At 38.1% G+C, this 24,602-nt stretch overlaps 2 protein-coding genes across 2 annotated transcripts; one reads left to right on the top strand and one right to left on the bottom strand.

Annotated features, from left to right (window-relative positions):
* Positions 1–1,695: 1,695 nt before the first annotated feature.
* Positions 1,696–10,437, top strand: LOC119775992 (Usher syndrome type-1G protein homolog). Its single transcript, XM_038274180.1, has 3 exons — positions 1,696–1,998; positions 7,090–7,537; positions 8,851–10,437. Exons 1-3 carry the CDS (start codon positions 1,835–1,837, stop codon positions 9,658–9,660), a joined length of 1,422 nt encoding a protein of 473 aa, XP_038130108.1. The 5' UTR covers positions 1,696–1,834; the 3' UTR covers positions 9,661–10,437.
* Positions 10,438–13,155: 2,718 nt separating this feature from the next.
* Positions 13,156–16,023, bottom strand: LOC119775924 (tubulin alpha-8 chain-like). Its single transcript, XM_038274082.1, has 5 exons — positions 15,905–16,023; positions 15,066–15,288; positions 14,830–14,978; positions 14,207–14,671; positions 13,156–13,965 (listed from the first exon to the last, which is right to left on the bottom strand). The coding sequence occupies exons 1-5, from the start codon at positions 15,905–15,907 to the stop codon at positions 13,456–13,458; spliced, it is 1,350 nt and encodes a 449-aa protein (XP_038130010.1). The 5' UTR covers positions 15,908–16,023; the 3' UTR covers positions 13,156–13,455.
* Positions 16,024–24,602: the final 8,579 nt, after the last annotated feature.

Here is a 24,602-nt window from a genome sequence, read left to right as displayed (position 1 = left end):
GAAAAGTACAGTGCTTTTCCTTCAAAAATAAGGACATTTCAATGTGACCCCAAAATTTTGAACGGGTAGTGTGTGTGTGTGTGTGTGTGTGTATATATATATATATATATATATATATATATATATATATATATATATATATATATATATATATATATATATATATATATATATATATATATATATATATATATATATGGCCTATATGGCCTATTACTCTTTATTATAAAGAGTACATTTTGTAAATGGTCATTTCAGAAAGAAATGCAATCCAGAAGTTAAACTTTGTAAAATTTCATAACCAGAAAAAAGGGTTTTATAAGAAACATTTCTGTTCTTCCAAATTTTTTCAAGATTTAGTTTTATGTATAACAGTCTTTTCAAATTGCGCTTTATAGACCACATTCTCTTCTGTGGTCAGACTCTCCTCAGGAGTGAGGAGCAAAGACACATTTCTATTGGTCTGCATGGAGGCTTGCAACAACATTTCATTTGTCAAGGACAAGTATTTGATGTGAAGAGAATGTGATCTGTAAAACGCTATTTTAAAAGAATGAAATGTTTAAAACTCGATCTGAAAAAGGAAATATAAAAAAATTTGAAAAAATAGTTTAAACTGTAAAGTGCCTTGAGATGACCTGTATTGTATTTGGCGCTATATAAATTAACTGAATTGAATTGAAGAAATTTAAAAAAATATGATATGAAGAAAAAGCAAGGTTAACCTTTGAATTGCATGGCATTTTTACAATATTTATTTTTTTCTGCAACAATAGTGTAAAAATAATCCCCCAAAACCAAACATTTATGATAAAATGCATAACAATATAAAGGCATCACTTAAAATTGCACCAACCCAAAGACTCAGATTGTTGAGGCTGGATTATTATTATTGTTACATCCATGGTTAATTCATTTTGTAGAATTGGGTCATTAGTTGACCACAAGAGCATTAGAAGCTGAAATGTTTTGGAACCTCTCCCTCACACAGCTACGGAAGAGGATTAGGGCCACTGAAAAAAATTGAAAAAGTTAACTGATTTGTAAGTATTATTTTCAGTTTAATATGGGAAAAATTTCAGAATTCTAACTTAAATCTTGGAAATCTGACTTTGATCTCAGAATTCTGACTTTTTTTCCTAAAAATTCTGACTGTAGTGTCAGTATTCTGACTTTAATCTCCGAATTCTGACTTTTTTTCTCAGAATTCTGACTCCAATCTCAGAATTCTGATTTTTTTTTCTCAGAATTCTGACTTTAATCTCGGAAATCAGACTTTATTTTCAGAGTTTTGATTTTAATCTCAGAATTCTGACTTTTTTTTCTCAAAATTCTGACTTTAGTGTCAGTATTCTGACTTAAATCTCCGAATTCTGACTTTTTTCTATAAAAATAATTTTTCACCACTGTGTTACTGGCCCTCCCAAACAACTCACATCTTTGTTAGTGAATCTGAGTGCTCCCACATCTCTTCCTTCATGGTGCCCATCTACAATAAGATCCAAAATTCTGAGTGTAAAGTCAGAATTCAGATTTTTTTTTTCTCATATTATGCTGAAATAAAATTAAACAAATTAATTAACTATTTTTATTTTTTCAGTGGCACTAATCCTCTTCCGTCCACAGCTGTATGCTATAGGAGGGATTTTATATAAAAGTGGGCGTGTCTTTACCTGGAGACTCCGCCCACTCCTCCCGTCTCCTAACAACCAGCTGTCCAGGCGATCCGTGGCTCTGCAGGCCGCTGGACCAACAGAGTGCCGGACATAGAATCGGCTCTTTAGCCGGAAACACGATTATGGACTGGTAATCAGACTGAACCCAGGCGTCCGTCATGAACGACCGGTACCACCGGGCGGCCCGGGACGGCTACCTGGACGTCCTGAAGGAAGCCACGCGGAAGGACCTGAACGCCCCGGACGAGGATGGGATGACGCCGACCTTATGGGCCGCTTACCATGGCAACCTGGAGGCGCTGCGGCTCATCGTGGGCAGAGGGTGAATCCTCACATTTCAAATGCTTTTTAATAAACCTGGGAGATTAATAGAGAAATACATACATTTAACACATGTTGCACAATTTTTGAACAATATCTAACTTAAATTTAAGAAATGCATTTAACTAAATCGAAATCCAGATAATTTAAAATTGAAGCCTAATATTAGAAGATAAATTTAGTTTGTACTAAATGTTTCTGCCTTCTTAATGAACAGTAAAGAAAAAATGCACATGATTTAAAAGCCTCATCATATGAAAGGTCAGGATTAACGACAAGTGAATGCACACTGTAGACAGCTTTATGTCCATTTATGATCCATTTCACCACACAATCTGTTAAGCAAGTTAGCATTTTACTTTTAGGGACTGCAAATGATCCAAAAACTGTTGGGTTTGATTGGATATCCTTGTTAAAAATGTAAGAATTTCATAATCAGAGCAGGATGCTAATCAAAGTGCCTTCTTGTTATCTGCTCAAGCAAAACAAATCTATCCTGGGTTCAATTTATCACTTTGGAAAGGTCAGAGAGAGAGAGAGAGAGAGAGAAAGGTCAGAGAAAGATTGACTGAAATGAAAGAACCAGCAGAGAGTAAATAACAGAGTTGTAAAGATATGTATTTACTTGTGTTTTTAATTAAAATACCAAATAAATCATCTTTACTGTCTTATATTATCCTCAGTATATCTATATTTTAGTGTTTGGTTAACCATTTATTATCTTCTGTATGATAAGAAACATTTCATTTAAACATTATATAACTGAATATAAGGAATTAAACACAAACAAGGCATTTTTATTCATGTTTAAACTATGAATTATTATGTTCACATAGACTCTGGGGCTGAAACGGGTAATTGGAGTATGATTGACTAAATGAATATCAACTAATTTAGTCTTAAAATGTTTGTTAACTGGAGTACACACTCTCCAAAATATGCCAAAAACATATCCAACTCAAAGCACTAAACAGAGCAAATATGTAAAAAAAAAAAAAAAAAAAAAAAAAAAAAAGCTACATTTTTTATTTGAGAGTGAAAACCTAATTATGCTCTATTTCAACATGTTTTAGTCATTTATAATTTATTTAAAGTGTGCCAAAAATATTAAAACACTTCCTACTCAAACACCGACAAACATCTCTATTAAATGGCTTGATTATTTTATTACTAGAAATAATTCCTGCTCACTAGATGCTATTTATAGATGAATAGATTTAACTTTTCCACTTTTTGTCATATCAGTGTTGATTACTTGTAATTATGCTGCCATGTGATAAAGATATAAAGAGAAGTGCATAATTAGTAAAATGGCAAATGAATAGAATTTATACAGGTTTTATGTTCTTATATCGACCAATTAAAGTGCTTCACACTATGGAGACATTCACCTGATGCCACTCATTTATACAAACATGATATTTGTAGGTAACTTGGGGTAACATACTGCGGGAACCAGCTCCACCTGAAGTTTACAAAAAGATTGCTCACCTGAGTGGAAGGAGAGTAAATAAAACAACGATACGCGTCTGTTTTAAGTTTTTACAAAAAGAAAATCTCGAGTTTGGTGTACAGTTTTTTATTCAACTTTTTCAAGTCATGTAATCAGATATTAGTTGTTAGTTATTTGTATGTAATAGAGCTGAGCGATATGGCTAAAAAATCTAATCTCAGATTTTATTCTTCCTAATTCCAATTAATCTGTTTATTTTTCACTAATGTTTCATAACTTGGAAGGTTCTGGGTTCGATTCCCGGCCTGTTTCTGCATGGAGTTTGCATGGTTCTCCCTGAGCATGCATGGGTTCTCTCCTTGTACTCCGGCTTCCTCCCACAGTCCAAAACCATGACTGTTAGCTTAATTGACTTCTCTAAATTCTTTTTAGGTGTGAGTGTGTGTGCTTGAATGGTTGTTTGTCCTGTTTGTCTCTGTGTTGCCCTGCCATAGACTGGCGAGTCGCGACCTGTCCAGGATGTACCCCGCCTCCCGCCCATTGACTGCTGGAGATAGACACCAGCATCCCTCGCCACCCCACTTGGGACAAGCGTGTCAGATAATGGATGGATGGATATATATATATATATATATATATATATATATATATATATATATATATATATATATATATATATATATATATATATAATATATGTCACACATATACCGGTATATATGACATACATCACTTTTAAAAACTAGCTTTTATTCTATTAATAACCTTGTAAAACAATCAGGTTTAAAAACAAGCACTACAAATGTAACTGAAAAAGTTAGCAGCTGGTGGTATCCCACTATTTTATGAGTATACATCTTTATCTAAACAGATTTAACAATCCGCTATGGAAACCCAAGGAGTGGATTGTTGAAAAATCTCGACATATTTAAATGTGTTATAATAGTAACGATACATTTTAACTAAATATATTAAAAACAAGTTATTCTCTTCTGTTTAAATCTTTACCTGTTTGCTTAAATTAAATCCGTTTCTCTGCTTTGCAATAATTGAAGAATCCGGTGGGCCTCCTCAATCCCCTTTCTTTACTGCCATTGGAGCGCCATCATGTGTAGTCACTGGCAAATGTCTGGCTAAACATCACTACCAAGTTGAATTCAGTTGTACAATTTTTTTTTGTCTGTAAAATAATAAAATTTTCTCATTTTTATATTTAGAACGATAGACAGTCAGTTTCTGCTGTCACGTATCATCACCCCATATATGGTCATGATTTGTATAGACTTGTATAGATGTGATTTTCAATTAAATGTACACCTTTTTAAGTGTATAAAAAAGAATGACATGCAGATAAATTCTATTTTTTGTCATTATTTATTCTTTTACTTGCTTTAAAGGAACCATGAGCACCAAAACTGGCCTGAAATGCTTTCAGAAGTAGTTAATTCATAGGAGTTTTTATGAAATGTGGACATCCATAGCATCCTCGTTTTAAATGTCTGGACATCAGCCTTTTATTTTTTGTTTCTAGGAAAAAGATTTGTTGTTTGTCTTGCGTCTCTGCTTTATCACCTCTAATTTGAAGGTGCTGTGGGTGATCAGGTTACTGTCTGAGTTACGTAGGTGTGATTCCTGCTCCGTTTGCTCAGGGAGATATTTCCCGCCTGCGCAACTGGATCTGTTTTAAAATCCAAAAGCAGAGTGAAGAACTTAAAAATGGTTTCCAGATGCGATCAAGTTGACACCTCGTTTGCATTACTGATGAAATTAAAGTCAGAGGTGACGCTGACGAGGCTGTGGTGACCATGTTAGTGGGTGTGTGCGCGATGAATAATGCAACGTCACCCCTGTCATGTTTAACCTGCAGAGTTTCAATTATTGATCACGGCCTGGCCATGTAAGAGGAGGGAAAGAAAGTTTGTTTCTGCTGCAGCTGAATGATCAGGTTCATGTTTAGAAAATTATTTAGTAACATCTGGAGGAATAAACTGCAGATGTGGGCTTCTATAGTTAAAATCATTCAACATTAGAAGGGAGAGGAAAAGTAAAAAAAACATTAATTTCCTTTAAAATCAGTTTACCTGAACACTTTAAATGATGCTACAGATACAGCTAGTTATGAAATATAATATAATATCATAGGGGTTTTATTGGTATAACTGATGTAAGGCAACATCTACAGTAGCACAGTATCCAGAGAGTACAAATTTTCATTTTAATTACTCTGGGATTTGTTTGTATCTGTGGCTGCTTAGTTCTCCACTTATTTCAGGTGATTTCAATGCTGATTATCAAAGCTGTATGTGAGAATGTATTCATAATACTTGTTTTATATGAAAGGAGTGAATCAAAATGTATCTGTTTTTTTATCTGGTAAATGTTGCGTTTTGTTTTTTCAAAAAAAGCACACATTTCAAAGAATATATTTTTGGAAACCAGTATTATGTGTTTCACACAAGTCTGAAAAAGTAGATTCTGACCTAGGATACTTCCAGGATACAATAAATATGAAAAAAAAAAAACAGAACTCACTAAAATATGCAATGTAGTGTAAGTTTTATAATTTTTTTCCATGCTCTATTTCCCTTTGTCTAAAATATTTTTCAGTTCATCGTTCCTTACATCTGTCAACTAAATATTAATTGTCCTTCTTACTTTCTAGGATTTTTCCAGATTCAAGATGTTAAGTCTAGAAACAGAATCTGAATTTGATACCATATTAATATATTAAAAATCTGGAGAACACCTGATACTTTAGTCAGGAAAAGTATGCAATATAAAAATGTTAGAAAATGTTTTGGAATGCTAAGTATAGCCAAACCCAGGATGTCTTTAAAGTTTATTTTGTTGTTGTTGTTGTTTATCACAATGGCAGAGCAAAACTGTGCTCAAAATTTTCAGTATTTACAGACACAATTGGTTAATAATTTTAATTATTCTAATGACTTATCCAAAAATCTTAAGGCAATAGACACAGAGTACCAAAGATCTTTCCTTTAGGGTTAAACATTCTTATTTATTATTTATTAACCTTCTTTGGTGATTCTGATATTGTCCTCCGGCTTGGAATATATACAGACTGATTTATGTAAACTTGTTTTTTTGTTTATTTTACAAATAAGAATTCTTCACAAAATGATGAACATCATGGGCATCCCTGAGCATCCAGTACATCAGGCTGTTGTTCAATAACTGAATGTCTTCTTTAGTCAGAGGATTATCTGGAGCTGCTGTTATACAGACTGCTACAAGAGATCCTTCCTGCCTACAACTATCAGCATCTACAACAACTAGTTTTAAGAATTATCTATAATATGGACTATAACAACATTTAATATAATAAAATTTAGTGAAATCAAATCAACCACCCTTGCTTTCTTCTATTTATTGTTTTAATGCTAGATAAATGAAATGATAAAAGGAAGACAAGGATTTTATAAAAAAAAATATTTCCATGTCAGAAATTATAGATTTAATGTCCATCCCAATTAACATCTCGTGTGACTGATTGAATTTGTTTATACTCATAATGAAAGTACTTTCTTGCCTTTTCTGTCAATTATTGCATGCAGACCTAAAAGCAAAACTTTAAGATTAATATTGATTGAATTCAAGACTTTTCCTTTCAATGTTTCACAGAGGTGACCCAGACAAATGTGACATCTGGGGGAACACGCCACTCCATCTGGCAGCTGCCAACGGCCACCTCCCTTCTCTCTCCTTCCTGGTTGCTTTTGGTGCCAACGTGTGGTGTCTGGACAACGACTACCACACACCTCTGGACATGGCCGCTGCCAAGGGCCATATGGACTGTGTTCGATACCTGGATTCCACTGCCGCCAAGCAGATCACCCTGAACCCTAAGCTGGTCAGCAAGCTGAAGGACAGGGCATTCCGGGCGGCGGAACGCCGCATCAAGAACTGCGAGAAGCTCCAGAGGAGACACAGGGAGCGCATGGAGAGAAAGTTCATGAAGGAGTCAGTGGCTCTGGACAACCTGGATGCTATTAGTTTCTCCAGCTACACCAGCAGCAGCACACTAAGCCGAAAGTTCAACACTGTTACCTCCAACATGCCATATTCACAGGTGGTGTTCCAAACGTAATTATAAACAATACCAACACTATTTTATATGCTATAATGATGCTTGTGAGAAAAGTAGGGATTATTACTTTAAATAAATTGATGAAGGTGCTGCTCTCAAACCCTAGATGGGATTTTAGCAATAAGGACAGTAACCACATGAGTGGCATTCTTTACACTCTTCTGAAAAGGTTAGGTATCAATAACAGTTCAACCTAAAAACCAGCTGATGTTTCAGGAGAATCAAAAGGGTTAAGAAAGAGGACAGACGAGTTTCCTCCATTGATCAAGGCATCCCAGAGGAGAGATGACCTGATAGTGGGGCTTGGCGATAAACCGGATTTTTATTATTACCGTCAATTCACTGCGATAATCGGCGCCAACATTCCCATGTCTTTAAAAGAAATAAACTTAATTCATCCATTTTTCCTGGCACAATCTCGTGAATTAAGTTAGTTTGGTTGAATGTTTACTTTCCCTTTTAATCCTATGGAGCCGAGGGAAAGCAGAGATGAAGTCGAGAGTGAGTTGTCAGAGTTAAACAATGCAAATTTTTCTAACAGCACGCTCAGTTCGGTGGCACCATAATTACGCCATAGATGTTGAGAAAAAGACGACGAAATGCAAAGATTGTCTGAAAAATGTCGGGAATTCTTCCACCTACAGCACAACCACGCTTTTGATGTAATGTGATTTATTCAATAAATAAATTTTAAATAGATTAGTTGCATTTCCTGCACATGCCTTTATTTCTGATAAAGGAGCCGGAGTATTTAACGTGCATTTATCGTTATCGAGGTAAAACTGCCCAATTTATTATGATATTGATTTCAGGTCATATCGCCCAGCCCTACCCGATAGTGTTTGAAAGATGTCTCCTAACAATTTTTAAATATTAATCCCCAATCTAAAGCGGTAGTGTAGTTCTTTTTTTTTTTTCCCCTTTCACAAGATTATTAGTCTGGTAGAATTGGTAAAGGAATCATTGAAGTCTAGTTTCTAGGTCACTTGTTTGTCTAAAGGAGGAAAATACTTGCTTGTTCAATAGTGATAGTAGTGGTATATATCAATGCAGTGAGGCCTTGGATGTAGTAATAATTCCTCCGCTATTCATCAGTTATGAATGAAAATCAGCCATAAAGAAGAGGCAATAGAGAGGCTACTCCTCTACCTTAAAAAGTTTACTTTTTCACTTGGAATATGCATGACAACTATATCTCTCTATCTTAAAAACATAAGTTACTGTGAAAAGTTTGCCAAACTTCTTTGGTTTTAAAAACACTGACTGTGGTTTAAGAAGGCTCATTTTATTTTCAGGCTACGTTGCATTCAACAGCCAAGGGCAAGGCCAAGCTTCAGAAGAAACTCGAGAAGAAGAAGCAGGTTGATGGAACGTTCAAGATCTACGAAGACGGGAGGAAGAGTGTCCGCTCACTTTCAGGCCTGCAGCTCGGTAACGACGTCATGTTCCTTAAACAAGGCACTTACGCCAACCCTAAAGAACGGACCCGCCTCAACATCCGGGACATGTTCCCCCGGGATAATGATGACGACGTTGACACAGTTTCTCGTGCCATGAGTGACCCCGGCCTCTATGAGGCTGCGTACTCTGAAATAAGCGCAGACTCTGGCCGGGACTCTCTTTTTAACCGCCCTGGTCTTGGCACTATGGTCTTCAGAAGGAACTATATGACAGGCGGTATGTTCGGGATTGGAGGACGAGATGAAGGGAGTGTTGTAGGAAGTGAACCTATCGGTAGAGCACCTAACGTCCGTCTACCTCAGCGCTCTCCTAGCTTTGATGAGGACAGTATCGGCAGCGCAATAAGCCTACAGGAGATGAACCTGCAAGAATTACCTTGGGAAGAGGCCGACATTGGGTTAGATGAAGACATGGAGCCAGATAATAATCCTCTAGAGACTTTCCTAGCCACTCAGGGCCTCAGTGAGTTCTTACCCATCCTCAATCGTGAGAAGATTGACATGGAGGCACTCGTGCTATGTTCAGATCAGGACCTCAGTAGCATTCATATTCCATTAGGCCCTAGAAAAAAGCTGCTGGACGCTTGCAAAAGGCGTCTTGATGTTCTCAAAGAACCAGAAGCTGTTGAAGACTCTGAGCTGTAAGATTCAATCTGTTTTATAGTAGAAGCCTCATCCTTCACTTTTATTTCTACTAGATAGGTGCATGGACAACTTCCTTAATTGTGATGTCTTTGATCATTGATATACTTTCTCATTGGGCCAGGTCTCCAGATGACCAGGTGATGTGAAATTATCAGTGTTTCTCAGAGTATAATGCCACCATCTAGTGGCCACCAGGTGTAACTATACATAAGCTGACACTGAAGGTTCTTTAAAGCATGAGTTTTATTTGTATTTTTACACATACTTATGTGAAATGTAGAGTTTGGCTCAATATTGTGCTGCTAAATACAAAACAATTAACAAATAACATAAAGTAATACAAACTTTACTGTGAATACGGTTTTTGGTTTTCCAAAAGTACAATACAATAAAACATTCCTTATTGTAACATTCAATAAAGTCTGCATTGTTGCATCAAAGAATAAATAAAAATACATTTATTTACTTTAAGATGTATTATTTTTTTTTTCTTTGGTAGATGTTTGTCATTGATTGAACTATCCGTTTGAGAGAGAACTGACATGAGACTGAATGCAAACAGAATGAGATGACGAGGTGTCTGGGCCAAGTTACGTGTTGTGCGTAAGATAAAGCTGCAGTTTCAAGTTCCTCCACGTCGGCTCACCTTTCAGCTCTGGTTGTAGCCGTACCCGGGGTCACGACCTTGCATGTATGATCAGTTTTATGTTTATGTAGTTACTGCCTGAAAATACACTTACGAACATGACTTTAAATAAAATCAAGTCAATTTGGTCATTTTTGTCAGCGTCTTTATTGGATAGATTAATAGATAGATAATGATTGTTTTTAATGCTGTTAGAATTAACATTATGTCCAATATTTTTTCCAACTCTTTCAGACACTAAATTTGTGTAATTATGTTTCTCTCTACTACTATATTTATCATGACTTATCTTTTTTTTTTATTAATAATTTTCGATCATTTCTTCCTTTTAGTTTAATTTCCTTCAAGAGATTTTCAGATTTCATGTTAATTTTTTTGCTTTTTACTGTTTTGGATTTTAGCCATTTGACATTTATATTTTAGCAAAACTAAAATGATAATTTCTATCAGTCAGGGTTTTTCTCTTCACTGTCAAGACAAGGACAGTGAGAGTTTAAGAAACACAAAATGACACTAATGATACAAAAATGGAACTCTAATCTGAAATTTTTAGCTTTTTGACTCGTTTATTCCACACCGATCTGCAGTTATTGCAAATCTGGATAATTGGGTATACAAAATTTGATGTTCAAAAATAGGTGGAAGTTTTTAAAACTAAATCATCAGCACAGGCTAATAAACATAAAATGTCCTTTTGCTGAAAAAGAAAAGTGAGGAAAGCCTAGCATTACCATTTTGAAATGTAATGGAACCCCCCTCTAACCAGAAGTGCTATTGCACTTCTGGTTAGACCTAAACTGCATTTTGTTGCCTTTTACCTTTTCCCAATGTCATGACAATAAAGTTGAATCTAATCTAATCTAATTTAATGTTTAATGCAGACTAGTTACAGTGATCTATGGAGACAGACAGGAGATGGAGGAGCCATGGATGGAGATGTTTTGCCTCAGTGGGATCTGACCAGCTCACCATTATAGAATCCATGGGCTGTACATGCAAAATCTGATTTCTGAGGATTAGGGTTAACTTTTTTCTGACTGATATGAGCAATATTATTTTACCCCAAAGTCTAATATTAAAATTTCTACTCCAATGCATTTCCAGGAAGCTTCTAGTTACTTTTTCCTTTTGGCTCAGCTTAGCTTTGTAATCCACTGTTGCTGTTTTTCTTTTTTGAAGTACAATTTCAACATGGAAGATAGCAGCCCTTAGGACTGTTTTAGATATTTGCATGACATTCCACAGATGTGAGAAACTCAAGGCAGATTTTATTTGTAGTTTATAATTCTAATAAGGCGTTAGTTGAAACCATGTGGCCAAGTTGTTCAGTAGAATGAGTTCTCAAATCATAATGCAGTTTTTATGTGGTAATAGATCCAACCTTTAACCTCTATTCTACAGTGAAAGTGTGAGGAGAATCATAATGATTGTTCAAATGAAAAATAATAAACAAAATAGCTTTATTTTTCTGAGGCATTTTTACACTGTAGTTTTTGGAGGTTCTACGCATCAATACATAAGAAAGTAACAAAGTTCTGAAAATTATACAGAAAGGAATTGATATTATGAATATAATTTGGATTTTTGAAAACTTTTAAATGCATGTTCTTTTGATTACTTAGGTATTTTTCAAAAGTCAGTACTTCAATATTATAACTTTAGTAGATGTTTGACGGAATAAATTTAACTTGTAGTTAAGATTGGCCATCTTTTTTGACAATGCTTAAATTATTCTCTGTGGGGTTCGGGCTAGAATAATGTAATATACTGCTCTAATTTATATTATTTAAAAAAAAAACATCTCAGTAGCCTCTCAGCAGAGGGAAGCATAAAGGGATCTAAACATTTCCTGGTAGATGGCTTTGCTGACTATGTACGAAAGGAAACCTTGGTGGAAACTTCACACTCAAGTCTCTAGCAATCGTGTTTTTTTCCCCCAGCAGATTTTCCTTCCACTTAACTTTCTTAACTCTCTAATGATAAACCTTTAGCTTCTGTAGCAATAGGGGTTTGGAGTGTCACAAAACAGCATTCTTCTTCACTCAGATGTTACATACGTATTTAATATCTCGTTTTATTTGGCTTAATTAAAAATAACATTTTCTGAGAAGCTTAATTGTAAGTTTTTAAAAGATGTAAGCCATAATTCTCTCAATAATCTAAAACAAGTAGTTTAAATATTACATGACAATCTGTGTAATGAATCTCTATATCTGATTTTTTTCTAACTGAATAATAAATTAACCTTTCAGTGATGCTCTGATTTATTCAGATGCACATGTGCAACCCTACCTGACATCGCAACATTATCTGGTTTAACTATAATATAATAATTTAAGAATTAAACATTAGAAATCATGTTATTGTTATTAGTCTTTGAACAAATCACCTGCATATTGATGGATGAATCACAGGCAGAACAAGAAGGCATAACAATCTATCTGCTGAATCCAGCAGCTTGTGACTTTTAGAACAAGTTTAAGCATATTTTGCTTGGAGTAAAAAGGAAGGATATGACGGGTTTTCGGATTTGGCTGAACAACTTATGTTTCCTCATTTGTTAATAACAACCGACCAGTCCTTTCTGTGAAAAAAATTAATCTCAATTTTTCTTAACTAACATTTCATCCCATCTTTAATTAATGTGGACTTTAACTAGACTAGTCTATGGTTTGATATAAACCATTATATTGCAGCTCAGGCTCAAGGCTCCTACTTATTAGGTCTTGCTCTCACATCTGTGAAAATAAAAAAATTAGCTTGGAAAAGGAGGGATTTAGAGCAATAGAATTAGCCTTTAACAGCAATACACCAGTCAGGAAAGAAAACAAGAGAGAAACAAGTTGATATCAACACAAAGCAGACATCTCTGCAAGTTTTTATTTTCTTCAATCGAAGTATTTAAAAAACTACAAAAGAATTGGATCATTTTCTGAAAACCCAGCTATCCAACTCCAGCAAAGATCCATATATAAAGAACCAGAATGAATGTAATAATTTACGGCACAGGTAAATCAGAACACCTCAATCCAAAATACTTTTTAGTAAAAAAAAAAAAAACAACTTAAACTGCAATAACCTTTAATAGAAACGCTTTAAAAAACAGAAATAAACATGAAGCAAACAACTTCTGAATTTTGCTCTACGATTTAGAACTCTTCGCCCTCCTCATCTTCATCTATACCGTCGTGCCCCACCTCCTCATAATCTTTCTCCAGAGCAGCCATGTCCTCTCTGGCCTCAGAGAACTCCCCCTCCTCCATGCCCTCGCCCACATACCAATGGACAAAGGCCCTCTTGGCGTACATCAGGTCAAACTTGTGGTCGAGACGCGCCCAGGCTTCAGCGATGGCTGTGGTGTTGCTCAGCATGCACACGGCCCTCTGAACCTTGGCCAGGTCTCCCCCAGGAACCACGGTGGGAGGCTGGTAGTTGATGCCAACTTTGAAACCAGTGGGACACCAGTCCACAAACTGGATGGTGCGCCTGCTTTTCATGGTTGCGATGGCGGCGTTGACATCTTTCGGCACCACATCCCCTCTGTACAGCATGCAGCAGGCCATGTACTTGCCGTGGCGGGGATCGCACTTCACCATCTGGTTGGATGCCTCAAAGCAGGAGGATGTGATCTCAGATACAGTGAGCTGCTCATGGGACGCCTTTTCAGCTGAGATGACAGGGGCATAGGCAGCCAGTGGGACACCAGTCCACAAACTGGATGGTGCGCCTGCTTTTCATGGTTGCGATGGCGGCGTTGACATCTTTCGGCACCACATCCCCTCTGTACAGCATGCAGCAGGCCATGTACTTGCCGTGGCGGGGATCGCACTTCACCATCTGGTTGGATGCCTCAAAGCAGGAGGATGTGATCTCAGATACAGTGAGCTGCTCGTGGCACGCCTTTTCAGCTGAGATGACAGGGGCATAGGCGGCCAGTGGGAAGTGGATCCGAGGATAGGGCACCAGGTTGGTCTGGAACTCTGTCAGGTCAACATTCAGAGCTCCATCGAAGCGAAGAGATGCCGTGATGGAGGACACCAACTGAGCCATCAGCCTGTTGAGATTAGTGTAGGTTGGACGCTCAACGCCCAAGTTCCTGTGGCAGATGTCGTAGATGGCCTCATTGTCCACCATGAAAGCACAGTCTGAGTGCTCCAAGGTGGTGTGGGTAGTGAGGATGGCATTGTAGGGCTCCACTACAGCCGTGGAAACCTGAGGAGCCGGGTAAATGGCGAACTCCAGCTTGGACTTTTTGCCATAATCTACAGACAGGCGCTCCATCAAGAGGGAGGTGAAACCAGAGCCGGTTCCTCCGCCAAAGCTATGGAAGATCAGGAAGCCCTGAAGCCCGGTGCACTGGTCACACTGTGTACAGAGAGGGAGAACAAGAAGGACGCTTAAAAATCTCATTTCAAATACACTTCAGCTGGCCTCAGCAGGAGCTGGATTCAAACTCCAGCAGCCCTATTAATATTGCCTTAAATATGTGGAAACTCAATAAATCCAACATTGAATCCACCTACCAGTTTACGGATTCTGTCCATAACAGGATCAATGAGCTCTTTCCCGATGGTGTAGTGTCCACGGGCGTAGTTGTTAGCAGCATCCTCCTTCCCAGAGATCAGCTGCCCAGGTTGGAACAGTTGTTTGAAGCGCCCAGTTCTCACTTCATCTAAGAGACGCATTTTAATTATAGACCGGATTTATTTGTTTGACTGAGTATAAAGATAAATAAGATCAAATAAATAAAGATATTTACCAACAACAGTGGGCTCCAAGTCCACAAAAATCGTTCTAGGGACATATTTTCCTGCTCCAGTCTCACTGAAGAAGGTGCTGAAAGAGTCGTCTCCTCCACCGGTGCGCATTTCACTTTGAATATGGCCGTCTGGCTGGATCTCATGTTCAATGCAGTAGAGCTCCCAACAGGCATTCCCGATCTGAACGCCAGCCTGGCCAACGTGGATGGAGATGCACTCACGCTGACAAAAAAACAAACAAAGATTGCATAATTACCTTTTATAACAATTTGGTTATAAACGGAGACAAATAGTCATGTCATTCAAACAGATATAATTTAACAGCATATCTTCTGGGGCTAATGTATACATGCCACTGTATTGTACAATTGTAATGATTATCCTATAATCCCTCAATTCTCATTCCTGTTGGAGGCAGTGGAGTCAAATATGAGATTATAACCCTTGATCAAAACTTCTGCCAGTTACCTAAATTCCTAACGGGACAAAATAAATAAATAACAGAGACCGAAAAAAATGCATTGGTTCAGCTGAAACCGTTAGGGACAACCGTTGCAGCGGAAAAAAAAGTGCACAATGAGCTAAAATAAATATATTTAAAATCAATTTCCAGAGCAAATGTTGGTAAAAAATCAAACCTGACCTAAGTTCAGAGTGCCCGAAAACTTTTTTTGTCAATAAAAACTGCAATTTCGTTAATAAAGTAAAAGCCTTGTCTATTGAATTAAAATGCTAGCTTGTTCAAAGCATTCGGCTCAATTTCCCTGAATTTCAGTTTTCCCTGAATTTTCAGCCTACATTCAAATATATTTTAAAAATATTTTCATATTAATCTTACCATTTTGTAAAGTTGTTGCTGTTAACTTTAACTGAAACCGTTCAAAACGCTCCAATCTATCCGTTGTGCTGCTGACAGGACATAAAATAAAGAAAATCTAAACGGTTTGAGCTAATTTGTGAAATGGACCATACCATTACGCTGGAGGGGGTGTTGGACTTTACCATTGATCATTGACCACAATAATAATATAACAAAAATCACAAAATCAACTAAAACTTATTAGTAATAATTTTATTACTTAATTGTTATCCCCAATACAAAACTTAAAAATGAGAGATTATTAAATGCAAGATTATTAACATCAATAGAAAACGTTTAGAAATATTAGATCTTTTAAATAGATTTGTACATGAAATAAGTTACACTTTCTCAATGAATCAGTTCTGCTTCACATGATATATTAAGTTAAAAATGACCACTGATCAACTAAGGTTGAATGATGACACAAAATACTATAGATATCAAAATATTGGTGAACATCCGTTGGAAAGCGTCATATTGGCAGCAAACTGCAATTGTTTTCAAACAAAGTTATTCAAAACCATAAGGTTTAGAACTTAGTCTGACAGGCAGCTCAGCTGAGAATATGAATACTGTATTAATGACTTCTAGGGATAAATTTATGAAAAATAATTTTACCTTTATTCCTGCTTTTGTTATGTATGTTCATGTCTGCACATAGGATAGTCCTAATCAGGAAAATCATAACTTTATAGATATATTTAAATCGTACAAACAACTAATAATTTTTAAAGCCTTGCATTTTGGAGTGATACATGCTAAGAACAAATATTTTCAATAAGGTCAGATATACTACTGATTTATTGATCATATTATCTTTTAATATATAAACAGAAATTTATCTTTTAAAAAGACAAAATTGTACATATGCTTTGGGGTAGTTGTGAATTAGTCTGTTTCAATGCTGAATAATAACAGTAAATGGCCCTTACAGTGTCTTTTCAAGTCAGCGGACTCCAGAGGGCTTAGATTACACTATAAATCAAAAGAACAAGATTTGTCCTTGCAGCCTCATATTGGGGGATCATTTCTTGTTTGTTTTTTTGGAGTATGTAACATGCATTAGGGTCATTGCTATGCTGGATGTCCTCAACAGTCTTTTTTAAATATATCTATGAAGTGATGATTTTCCTGATAAAAACTATCCTAAATAGCAAATAGCTAAACAGGAATGAAGGTAAGATTATTTTTCCTTAATTTTGTTCTAAAAGTCATTAATTGAGGGGATTGTCGGCCTAATGGTTAGGGCATTGCGCTTGGAATCTAGAGTTTCTGAGTTCAAGGCCCAATCCCACAGACTGACATCTTCATCCCTGCCGTCTATATCATCTTCCTCTTCGTCCTCGTTATCCCTCGGTCATCCTCTGCACCACAGGTACAGGAGGACGAGATAAATCAGTATCTGGCCAAGCAGGACGGCAAGATCTGCAGGAACAAAGATCCCCAGCTGTAAGACCGACGGAACGGCCGCAAACATTTAAATCAAAAGCAGATGTGGAAAAGCTCATAAATCACTGTTTTGTTCCAGATGTCATCATAGTGCCCTTGGAAAATGCGTGCACTGTGTACCGTTAGAGGTAACAGCCAGTCTTTCATAATAAAACTGATGGGATAAAAAATTTTAACAAGCAAAATGCTGAAGGATGCAGCTTCTGTCTTTTCCAGCCTTTTGACGAAGACTATCTGAACCACCTGCCATTTGGTATGTGCATTTTTCTACAGGCCAATACAAAACACCTGTTTTTTTTGTCTTTGTTTTTATTTACAGCAGTGAAGTAGAAATTCAGCCACATACCACCTTAGGGAATAAAGGTTGCCAAGCTGAAATGGCACTGAAATGATCATGTGACTCCTATCTTATCCCTGATTGCTGGAACTGGTGGTGTTACAACTCTCCCCATGTTACAACCATACCCGGTCTCCCCTATATATACACTATATTGCCAAAAGTATTTGCTCACCTGCCTTGACTCACATACACTATATTGCCAAAAGTATTTGCTCACCTGCCTTGACTCACATATGAGCTTAAGTGACATCCCGTTCCTAATCCATAGGGTTCAATATGACGTCGGTCCACCCTTTGCAGCTAGAACAGCTTCAACTCTTCTGGGAAGGCTGTCCACAAGGTTTAGGAGTGTGTTTATGGGAATTTTTGACCATTCTTCCAGAAGCGCATTTGTGAGGTTGCACACTGATGTTGGACGAGAAGGCCTGGCTCTCAGTCTCCGCTCTAATTCATCCCAAAGGTGTTCTATCGGGTTGAGGTCAGGACTCTGTGCAGGCCAGTCAAGTTCATCCACACCAGACTCTGTCATCCATGTCTTTATGGACCTTGCTTTGTGCACTGGTGCACAGTCATGTTGGAAGAGGAAGGGGCCAGCTCCAAACTGTTCCCACAAAGTTGGGAGCATGGAATTGTCCAAAATGTCTTGGGATGCTGAAGCATTCAGAGTTCCTTTCACTGGAACTAAGGGGCCAAGCCCAGCTCCTGAAAAACAACCCCACACCATAATCCCCCCTCCAACAAACTTTACACTTGGCACAATGCAGTCAGACAAGTACCGTTCTCCTGGCAACCGCCAAACCCAGACCCGTCCATCAGATTGCCAGATGGAGAAGCGCGATTCGTCACTCCAGAGAACGCGTCTCCACTGCTCTAGAGTCCAGTGGCGGCGTGCTTTACACCACCGCATCCGACGCTTTGCATTGCACTTGGTGATGTATGGCTTGGATGCAGCTGCTCGACCATGGAAACCCATTCCATGAAGCTCTATGCGCACTGTTCTTGAGCTAATCTGAAGGCCACATGAAGTTTGGAGGTCTGTAGTGATTGACTCTGCAGAAAGTTGGCGACCTCTTCGCACTATGCGCGTCAGCATCCGCTGACCCCGCTCCGTCAGTTTACGTGGCCTACCACTTCGTGGCTGAGTTGCTGTCGTTCCCAAACACTTCCATTTTCTTATAATACAGCTGACAGTTGACTGTGGAATATTTAGGAGCGAGGAAATTTCACGACTGGATTTGTTGCACAGGTGGCATCCTATCACAGTTCCACGCTGGAATTCACTGAGCTCCTGAGAGCGACCCATTCTTTCACAAATGTTTGTAAAAACAGTCTGCATGCCTAGGTGCTTGAATTTATACACCTGTGGCCATGGAAGTGATTGGAACACCTGATTCCAATAATTTGGATGGGTGAGCAAATACTTTTGGCAATATAGTGTATGAGCTTAAGTGACATCCCGTTCCTAATCCATAGGGTTCAATATGACGTCGGTCCACCCTTTGCAGCTAGAACAGCTTCAACTCTTCTGGGAAGGCTGTCCACAAGGTTTAGGAGTGTGTTTATGGGAATTTTTGACCATTCTTCCAGAAGCGCATTTGTGAGGTTGCACACTGATGTTGGACGAGAAGGCCTGGCTCTCAGTCTCCGCTCTAATTCATCCCAAAGGTGTTCTATCGGGTTGAGGTCAGGACTCTGTGCAGGCCAGTCAAGTTCATCCACACCAGACTCTGTCATCCATGTCTTTATGGACCTTGCTTTGTGCACTGGTGCACAGTCATGTTGGAAGAGGAAGGGGCCAGCTCCAAACTGTTCCCACAAAGTTGGGAGCATGGAATTGTCCAAAATGTCTTGGGATGCTGAAGCATTCAGAGTTCCTTTCACTGGAACTAAGGGGCCAAGCCCAGCTCCTGAAAAACAACCCCACACCATAATCCCCCCTCCAACAAACTTTACACTTGGCACAATGCAGTCAGACAAGTACCGTTCTCCTAGCAACCGCCAAACCCAGACCCGTCCATCAGATTGCCAGATGGAGAAGCGCGATTCGTCACTCCAGAGAACGCGTCTCCACTGCTCTAGAGTCCAGTGGCGGCGTGCTTTACACCACCGCATCCGACGCTTTGCATTGCTCTTGGTGATGTATGGCTTGGATGCAGCTGCTCGACCATGGAAACCCATTCCATGAAGCTCTCTGCGCACTGTTCTTGAGCTAATCTGAAGGCCACATGAAGTTTGGAGGTCTGTAGTGATTGACTCTGCAGAAAGTTGGCGACCTCTTCGCACTATGCGCGTCAGCATCCGCTGACCCCGCTCCGTCAGTTTACGTGGCCTACCACTTCGTGGCTGAGTTGCTGTCGTTCCCAAACACTTCCATTTTCTTATAATACAGCTGACAGTTGACTGTGGAATATTTAGGAGCGAGGAAATTTCACGACTGGATTTGTTGCACAGGTGGCATCTTATCACAGTTCCACGCTGGAATTCACTGAGCTCCTGAGAGCGACCCATTCTTTCACAAATGTTTGTAAAAACAGTCTGCATGCCTAGGTGCTTGAATTTATACACCTGTGGCCATGGAAGTGATTGGAACACCTGATTCCAATAATTTGGATGGGTGAGCAAATACTTTTGGCAATATAGTGTATATATATATAAAAAAAAACTTTGGCAACCTTTATTCCATAAGGTGGTATGTGGCTGCATTTCTACTTCACTGCAGAAAAAAAAAAAAAAAAACAAAAAAAAAACAGGTGTTTTGTATTGGCCTGTAGAAAAATGCACATACAAAATGGCTCACAAGAAGTGACTGTGGATGAGATTACTGCGTGTACGCATCCCCACAGCATTGGCATGTTGCTCCACAGGCGCAGGGGGGAGGTTGGGGTTCTCTGGTATGGCATCAGGGTGACATGTATGGGAGAATTATCCTGCCATAATGCAAGAGCACATAATTTCAATGTGCTACCCACTGCGCCACTGAGCAGCCCATCTTGTCAATCTGATTACTTTAAGGTTGCTTTTTAAAAATATGCATTTGAAAATATATATTTTTTTAGATAACCACGACTTTCCCAAAGGATCCTCAGTACACCTTTACATCCACACAATGCTTCCTGATTGAAAATCGTGACATCCTCGGAGAAACACAAGTAAGTCGTTTTTAAGTTTCCTTCCCAGCTCTGATTGTTTTCACATCTCCTCAGAGCCTGGCTGTGCTCAAAGCTCCAAATATGGAAACCCTCAAAGGGACGTTCTTAGTGAAGCTGAATGTTTTGTTTTTGTACAGGATTTCCACAGTCTAGGCACGTACCTGTCCCAGTGCTCCTCTGTGTCATTCCTGAACATCGTCTCAGACTTCCATTTGCTCCTCTTCCTCGTCACCAACGAAGTCATGCCTCTGAGGGTGATTCAGCCTTATACCTTATCACTCCTGCTGATTTCCAGCTTTGGCTGTAAGGGTTGGTTTTACTGGACCGACGCTCTTTTTTTTTTCTTGTTCGTTTTTTTCCTTTTTGGTTTGATTTCTCTGTTTTGTTTTACTTTTTTTTTCTGCTGCACTTCAGTGTTATACATTTCAGATACATCATTTACGTTACAGTCTGTAATTACAGCATTTATCACCGACTGACGTTACAGATTTTATTTATTGTTTGAGGTGTTTTGTTTTTTTAGGGAAATACTACTAAAATCTTATATTGAAGGATTTTTGATTAATTGGAAAAAAAAATGGCATCAGTTCGTACAGCCTTGTTATACAGGCATTTTAAATGCCTTTCTTATACTGATGTCGAAGGTATTGTGTATCCGAACAAATCGTGATATAAATTTTGGCCGGATCGTCCAGCTATGATTAGAGGTGTTTGAAAGACCAGAAATAAATGGAGTGGGGAGGGTGTCATGGAGAATGCTTAAGTTAAAAAAAGTATAAGCTGTGAAGCAAACTGTATAACATTTCAATTCAATCTAAACAATGATGTCACATTACAGAGCTGGGGGAGTTTGTTTTTAGCCTTTTAGGAAGCATAAAGCCTGAGTGGGCAGATAGTGTCTATGGACTGAGTGAATATTAGTTAAACTGATATAATGCTGAGTGGTGTAGACCTGCTCTACATGAAAAGTGCCCTGAGGTGCTAGACGTTTCTGTGTTACTTTGTAAAGGGAGTTTTCTGTTATCAGTTGTTTTGTTTTGTATTTTCCATGAACTTCAAGCATTCTTTAGTTACTCTCTGTTGCCCCCTTGTGATTGTTTTCTTTCCCCTTGGATTCCCTCTTGCCAGTTCCACCCACACCTGCTCCTCATTCAGCTCGTTAGTCCATCCTTTTGTTTGGTTCTCCTTAAATACTCCACCTCTGCAGTCACTCAGTGCTGCTTCCTTCTCGTTGCTGTATTGTCTACTCTGCTCGTCTCTCCCTGGCTCCTCCGCCTCGTCTTTTCCCCTGATGTCTCCATGGTTTTGGTTTGTTTAATATTTTAAGTTGGATTTTTGGATTTCTGCCTCTGCTACCTTTGGTCTGCCATTAAACCTCTCAGAACTCATCTCTGTTTCAGTCGTCTCTGCATGTGGGTCCCCGAGCAACCTCACCACCCATTGTTGACACTTGTAGGTAAGTTAAACAGTATTTCTTGTTTTTATTTTTTTTTGTTTTTTTTTTTTTAAGGATGTATGAAACAGCTTTTAACCCTATCTGTTGTTTTAAATCAGGTCTAGTTAAAGTGTGTAAAAGAACATTTAAGGGAACATTAAAAGCATGCCTGTAATGTGAGTTTATCTTGTATGATAACATAAACAAATGAACTAATATTTGTTTTCTATGATTTACTAACCTGCAGTTGAGCCGATGAACACCAGAGGATGTGCGAACCTCACAATGGTTTTAGACAACTGGAAATATGCCATTATGACTCAGGTCAAAGATCTGCTGCTTCATGACCACAACACCGTGCTGCCCGACTACAGAAGGTCAGCCTTTCTTCATGTTTAATCCCTTCAAAAAAGTAACTAACCTTTGATCAATATTCCTGCTCTCCTAAAGTCTTTTTGGGGATATTCTCTTTGAACTTTGGTTGTTTTTTCAGTTATTACCAGTCATATACTCTCCCTGTCATCAGCTAAACATATTTGATTATAGAAAGCTTTAAAACTAGAGGCCATGCCTAGATGAAGCTCTCATTTGCCTTCAATTATAAGAATTGGATGCACAGAAATAGGGACTTAGCTGCAAAAACACAGTTTGCAAAAAGTTATTTGCCAGGAACCAAACAAATGGTCGATAATCCTCTGTTTAGACCGATGGTCTGAAACCTTTACAATCCAGGGGGACATTTTGTCTTCAGTCCAGCTAATAAACATGTTTAAAGCTGCAAAAAAAAAAAAAAAAATGTGGGCTTTAAAAGAAAAACAGTTGTATATGATAACAGGGAATGTGTAATTTCTTTTGTTTTTTTGGGGGGGTAAGATGAATGCATTTTCAACGTATTGTAAAATTATATTAAAAGAACATTTTCCAGTTAATAAAATATACACAGCTGTTTTTTTTTTTTCAAGAAATTTGATGCAATTAATGAATTGAGGAAATATTAAAACCTTTATTTTTTAGTATATCTATATTTCAAAGCATTAGTCAGTACTTTGTCCTTTTTCGCCAAACTTATGGGGAGCCATTTTAGTGTCATAAGAGCCACAGTTTGCAGACCCATCTTAAAAAGAATAGTTTTTGTTGTGTAAGTATATGCCTTCTATAAACTCCACATATGCTTAGCTGTAGGAGCCATATATACATTTTTGGAATTGATAAGCATCTGTAATTGAATCGTTGTTAAGCTTATGACGTGGTGCCTTTTGATTGGTTTTTGAATAATTGGTTTATGAAAGAAAAAAGGACTTGCTCTTTGTAGAAGTTTGGCACCTTAGGAGAAACAATGTCTTGACTGTCACTTTATTTGTCTTGAATCTGCTTGTTTTATTTCTTTTAAATTCAGTAAAGACCAAAAAAATGCCGTCGGATTCAAGACCTCCTTTTTTCAAGAAGAAAGTGTCGCGTTCGAAAGAGCTTTAAGGGGCTAAACAAGTGAGGCTTGCCGCACTTACATTAGCTATACATAGTTTATTTTTTATTTTATTAACATCTAAAATTTAGAATATTGTCTTTAATTATCTTCTCTGTTATATCAGGGGAAAATGCCTAAATTATCAGTCAGCTCAGTAATAAAGCAACTAAAATCTAAAAGAGAAGTTGGAGTAAATTACATTTTATATTCAATTTAGACATATTCCCTGTTTTGAGAAAAATGATCTCACTAGTTTGGAAAAACTATTTGTAGCTGAATTATTTGCTGTTACGTCTTATCTTCCACAGCAGAAGCAGATATTTGTTTTATTATCGGTGATGAAAGGATAAATCTGTGTTCAACTCTGCAGGATTCAGCCTCTGTCAGAAGCTCTGGGAGATCTGTACAAAGAGTTAAACTCCCTGAAGGACCGTCTCGTCCAGCTCACAGCCAGGTTTGAAAATGTCGAGAAATTTGTGGACAATGTTCGATCGGGACAAAGCAGAGAGTTCCAGATGGACGACAGGACATGAGGGAGCAGCAGAAGGTGGAGGTCCACCTGCTGGGAGGAAAACCAGAGTCGTAGTTCGTAGAATCCAGAAACTAGTTGGCTCACAGCACTGATATCCTGCAGCATAGACCTCATTTCAGATCCTGATTTATTCATGTCAATGTACTTTAGCAGCGTCTGAGCCTATGTTGGAGTTTTTCTTAAAGAAAATTATACTTTAGCTCTATGCTGCACAGAGGCGTAGCCTGAAAATCCTAATAGAGGTTGCCCAGTCAATGACCAATAAACACTGAGGGTTGGCCGAAAGGCACCGGACCCTCATCGT

The sequence above is a fragment of the Cyprinodon tularosa genome, unplaced genomic scaffold (genome assembly GCF_016077235.1).
Source record: "Cyprinodon tularosa strain WSP-4 unplaced genomic scaffold, ASM1607723v1 ctg90, whole genome shotgun sequence".
Classification (NCBI taxonomy): domain Eukaryota; kingdom Metazoa; phylum Chordata; class Actinopteri; order Cyprinodontiformes; family Cyprinodontidae; genus Cyprinodon; species Cyprinodon tularosa.
The sequence above is the reverse complement of the archived record's forward strand: the minus strand, read 5'-3'. Positions and strand labels throughout refer to the sequence as shown.

What these genes read in the sequence shown, in the direction of transcription:
- LOC119775992 (XM_038274180.1), top strand. Translation starts at nt 1,835, where the DNA reads ATGAACGACCGGTACCACCGGGCGGCCCGGGACGGCTACCTGGACGTC. An exon ending in CGGCTCATCGTGGGCAGAGG is followed by an intron (nt 1,999 to 7,089) that starts GTGAATCCTCAC and finishes AATGTTTCACAG; the next exon opens with AGGTGACCCAGACAAATGTG. An exon ending in CCAACATGCCATATTCACAG is followed by an intron (nt 7,538 to 8,850) that starts GTGGTGTTCCAA and finishes TTTTATTTTCAG; the next exon opens with GCTACGTTGCATTCAACAGC.
- LOC119775924 (XM_038274082.1), bottom strand. An exon ending in TGGACAGAATCCGTAAACTG is followed by an intron (nt 14,672 to 14,829) that starts GTAGGTGGATTC and finishes CTCTGTACACAG; the next exon opens with TGTGACCAGTGCACCGGGCT. An exon ending in CTGTCATCTCAGCTGAAAAG is followed by an intron (nt 13,966 to 14,206) that starts GCGTGCCACGAG and finishes TCAGCTGAAAAG; the next exon opens with GCGTCCCATGAGCAGCTCAC.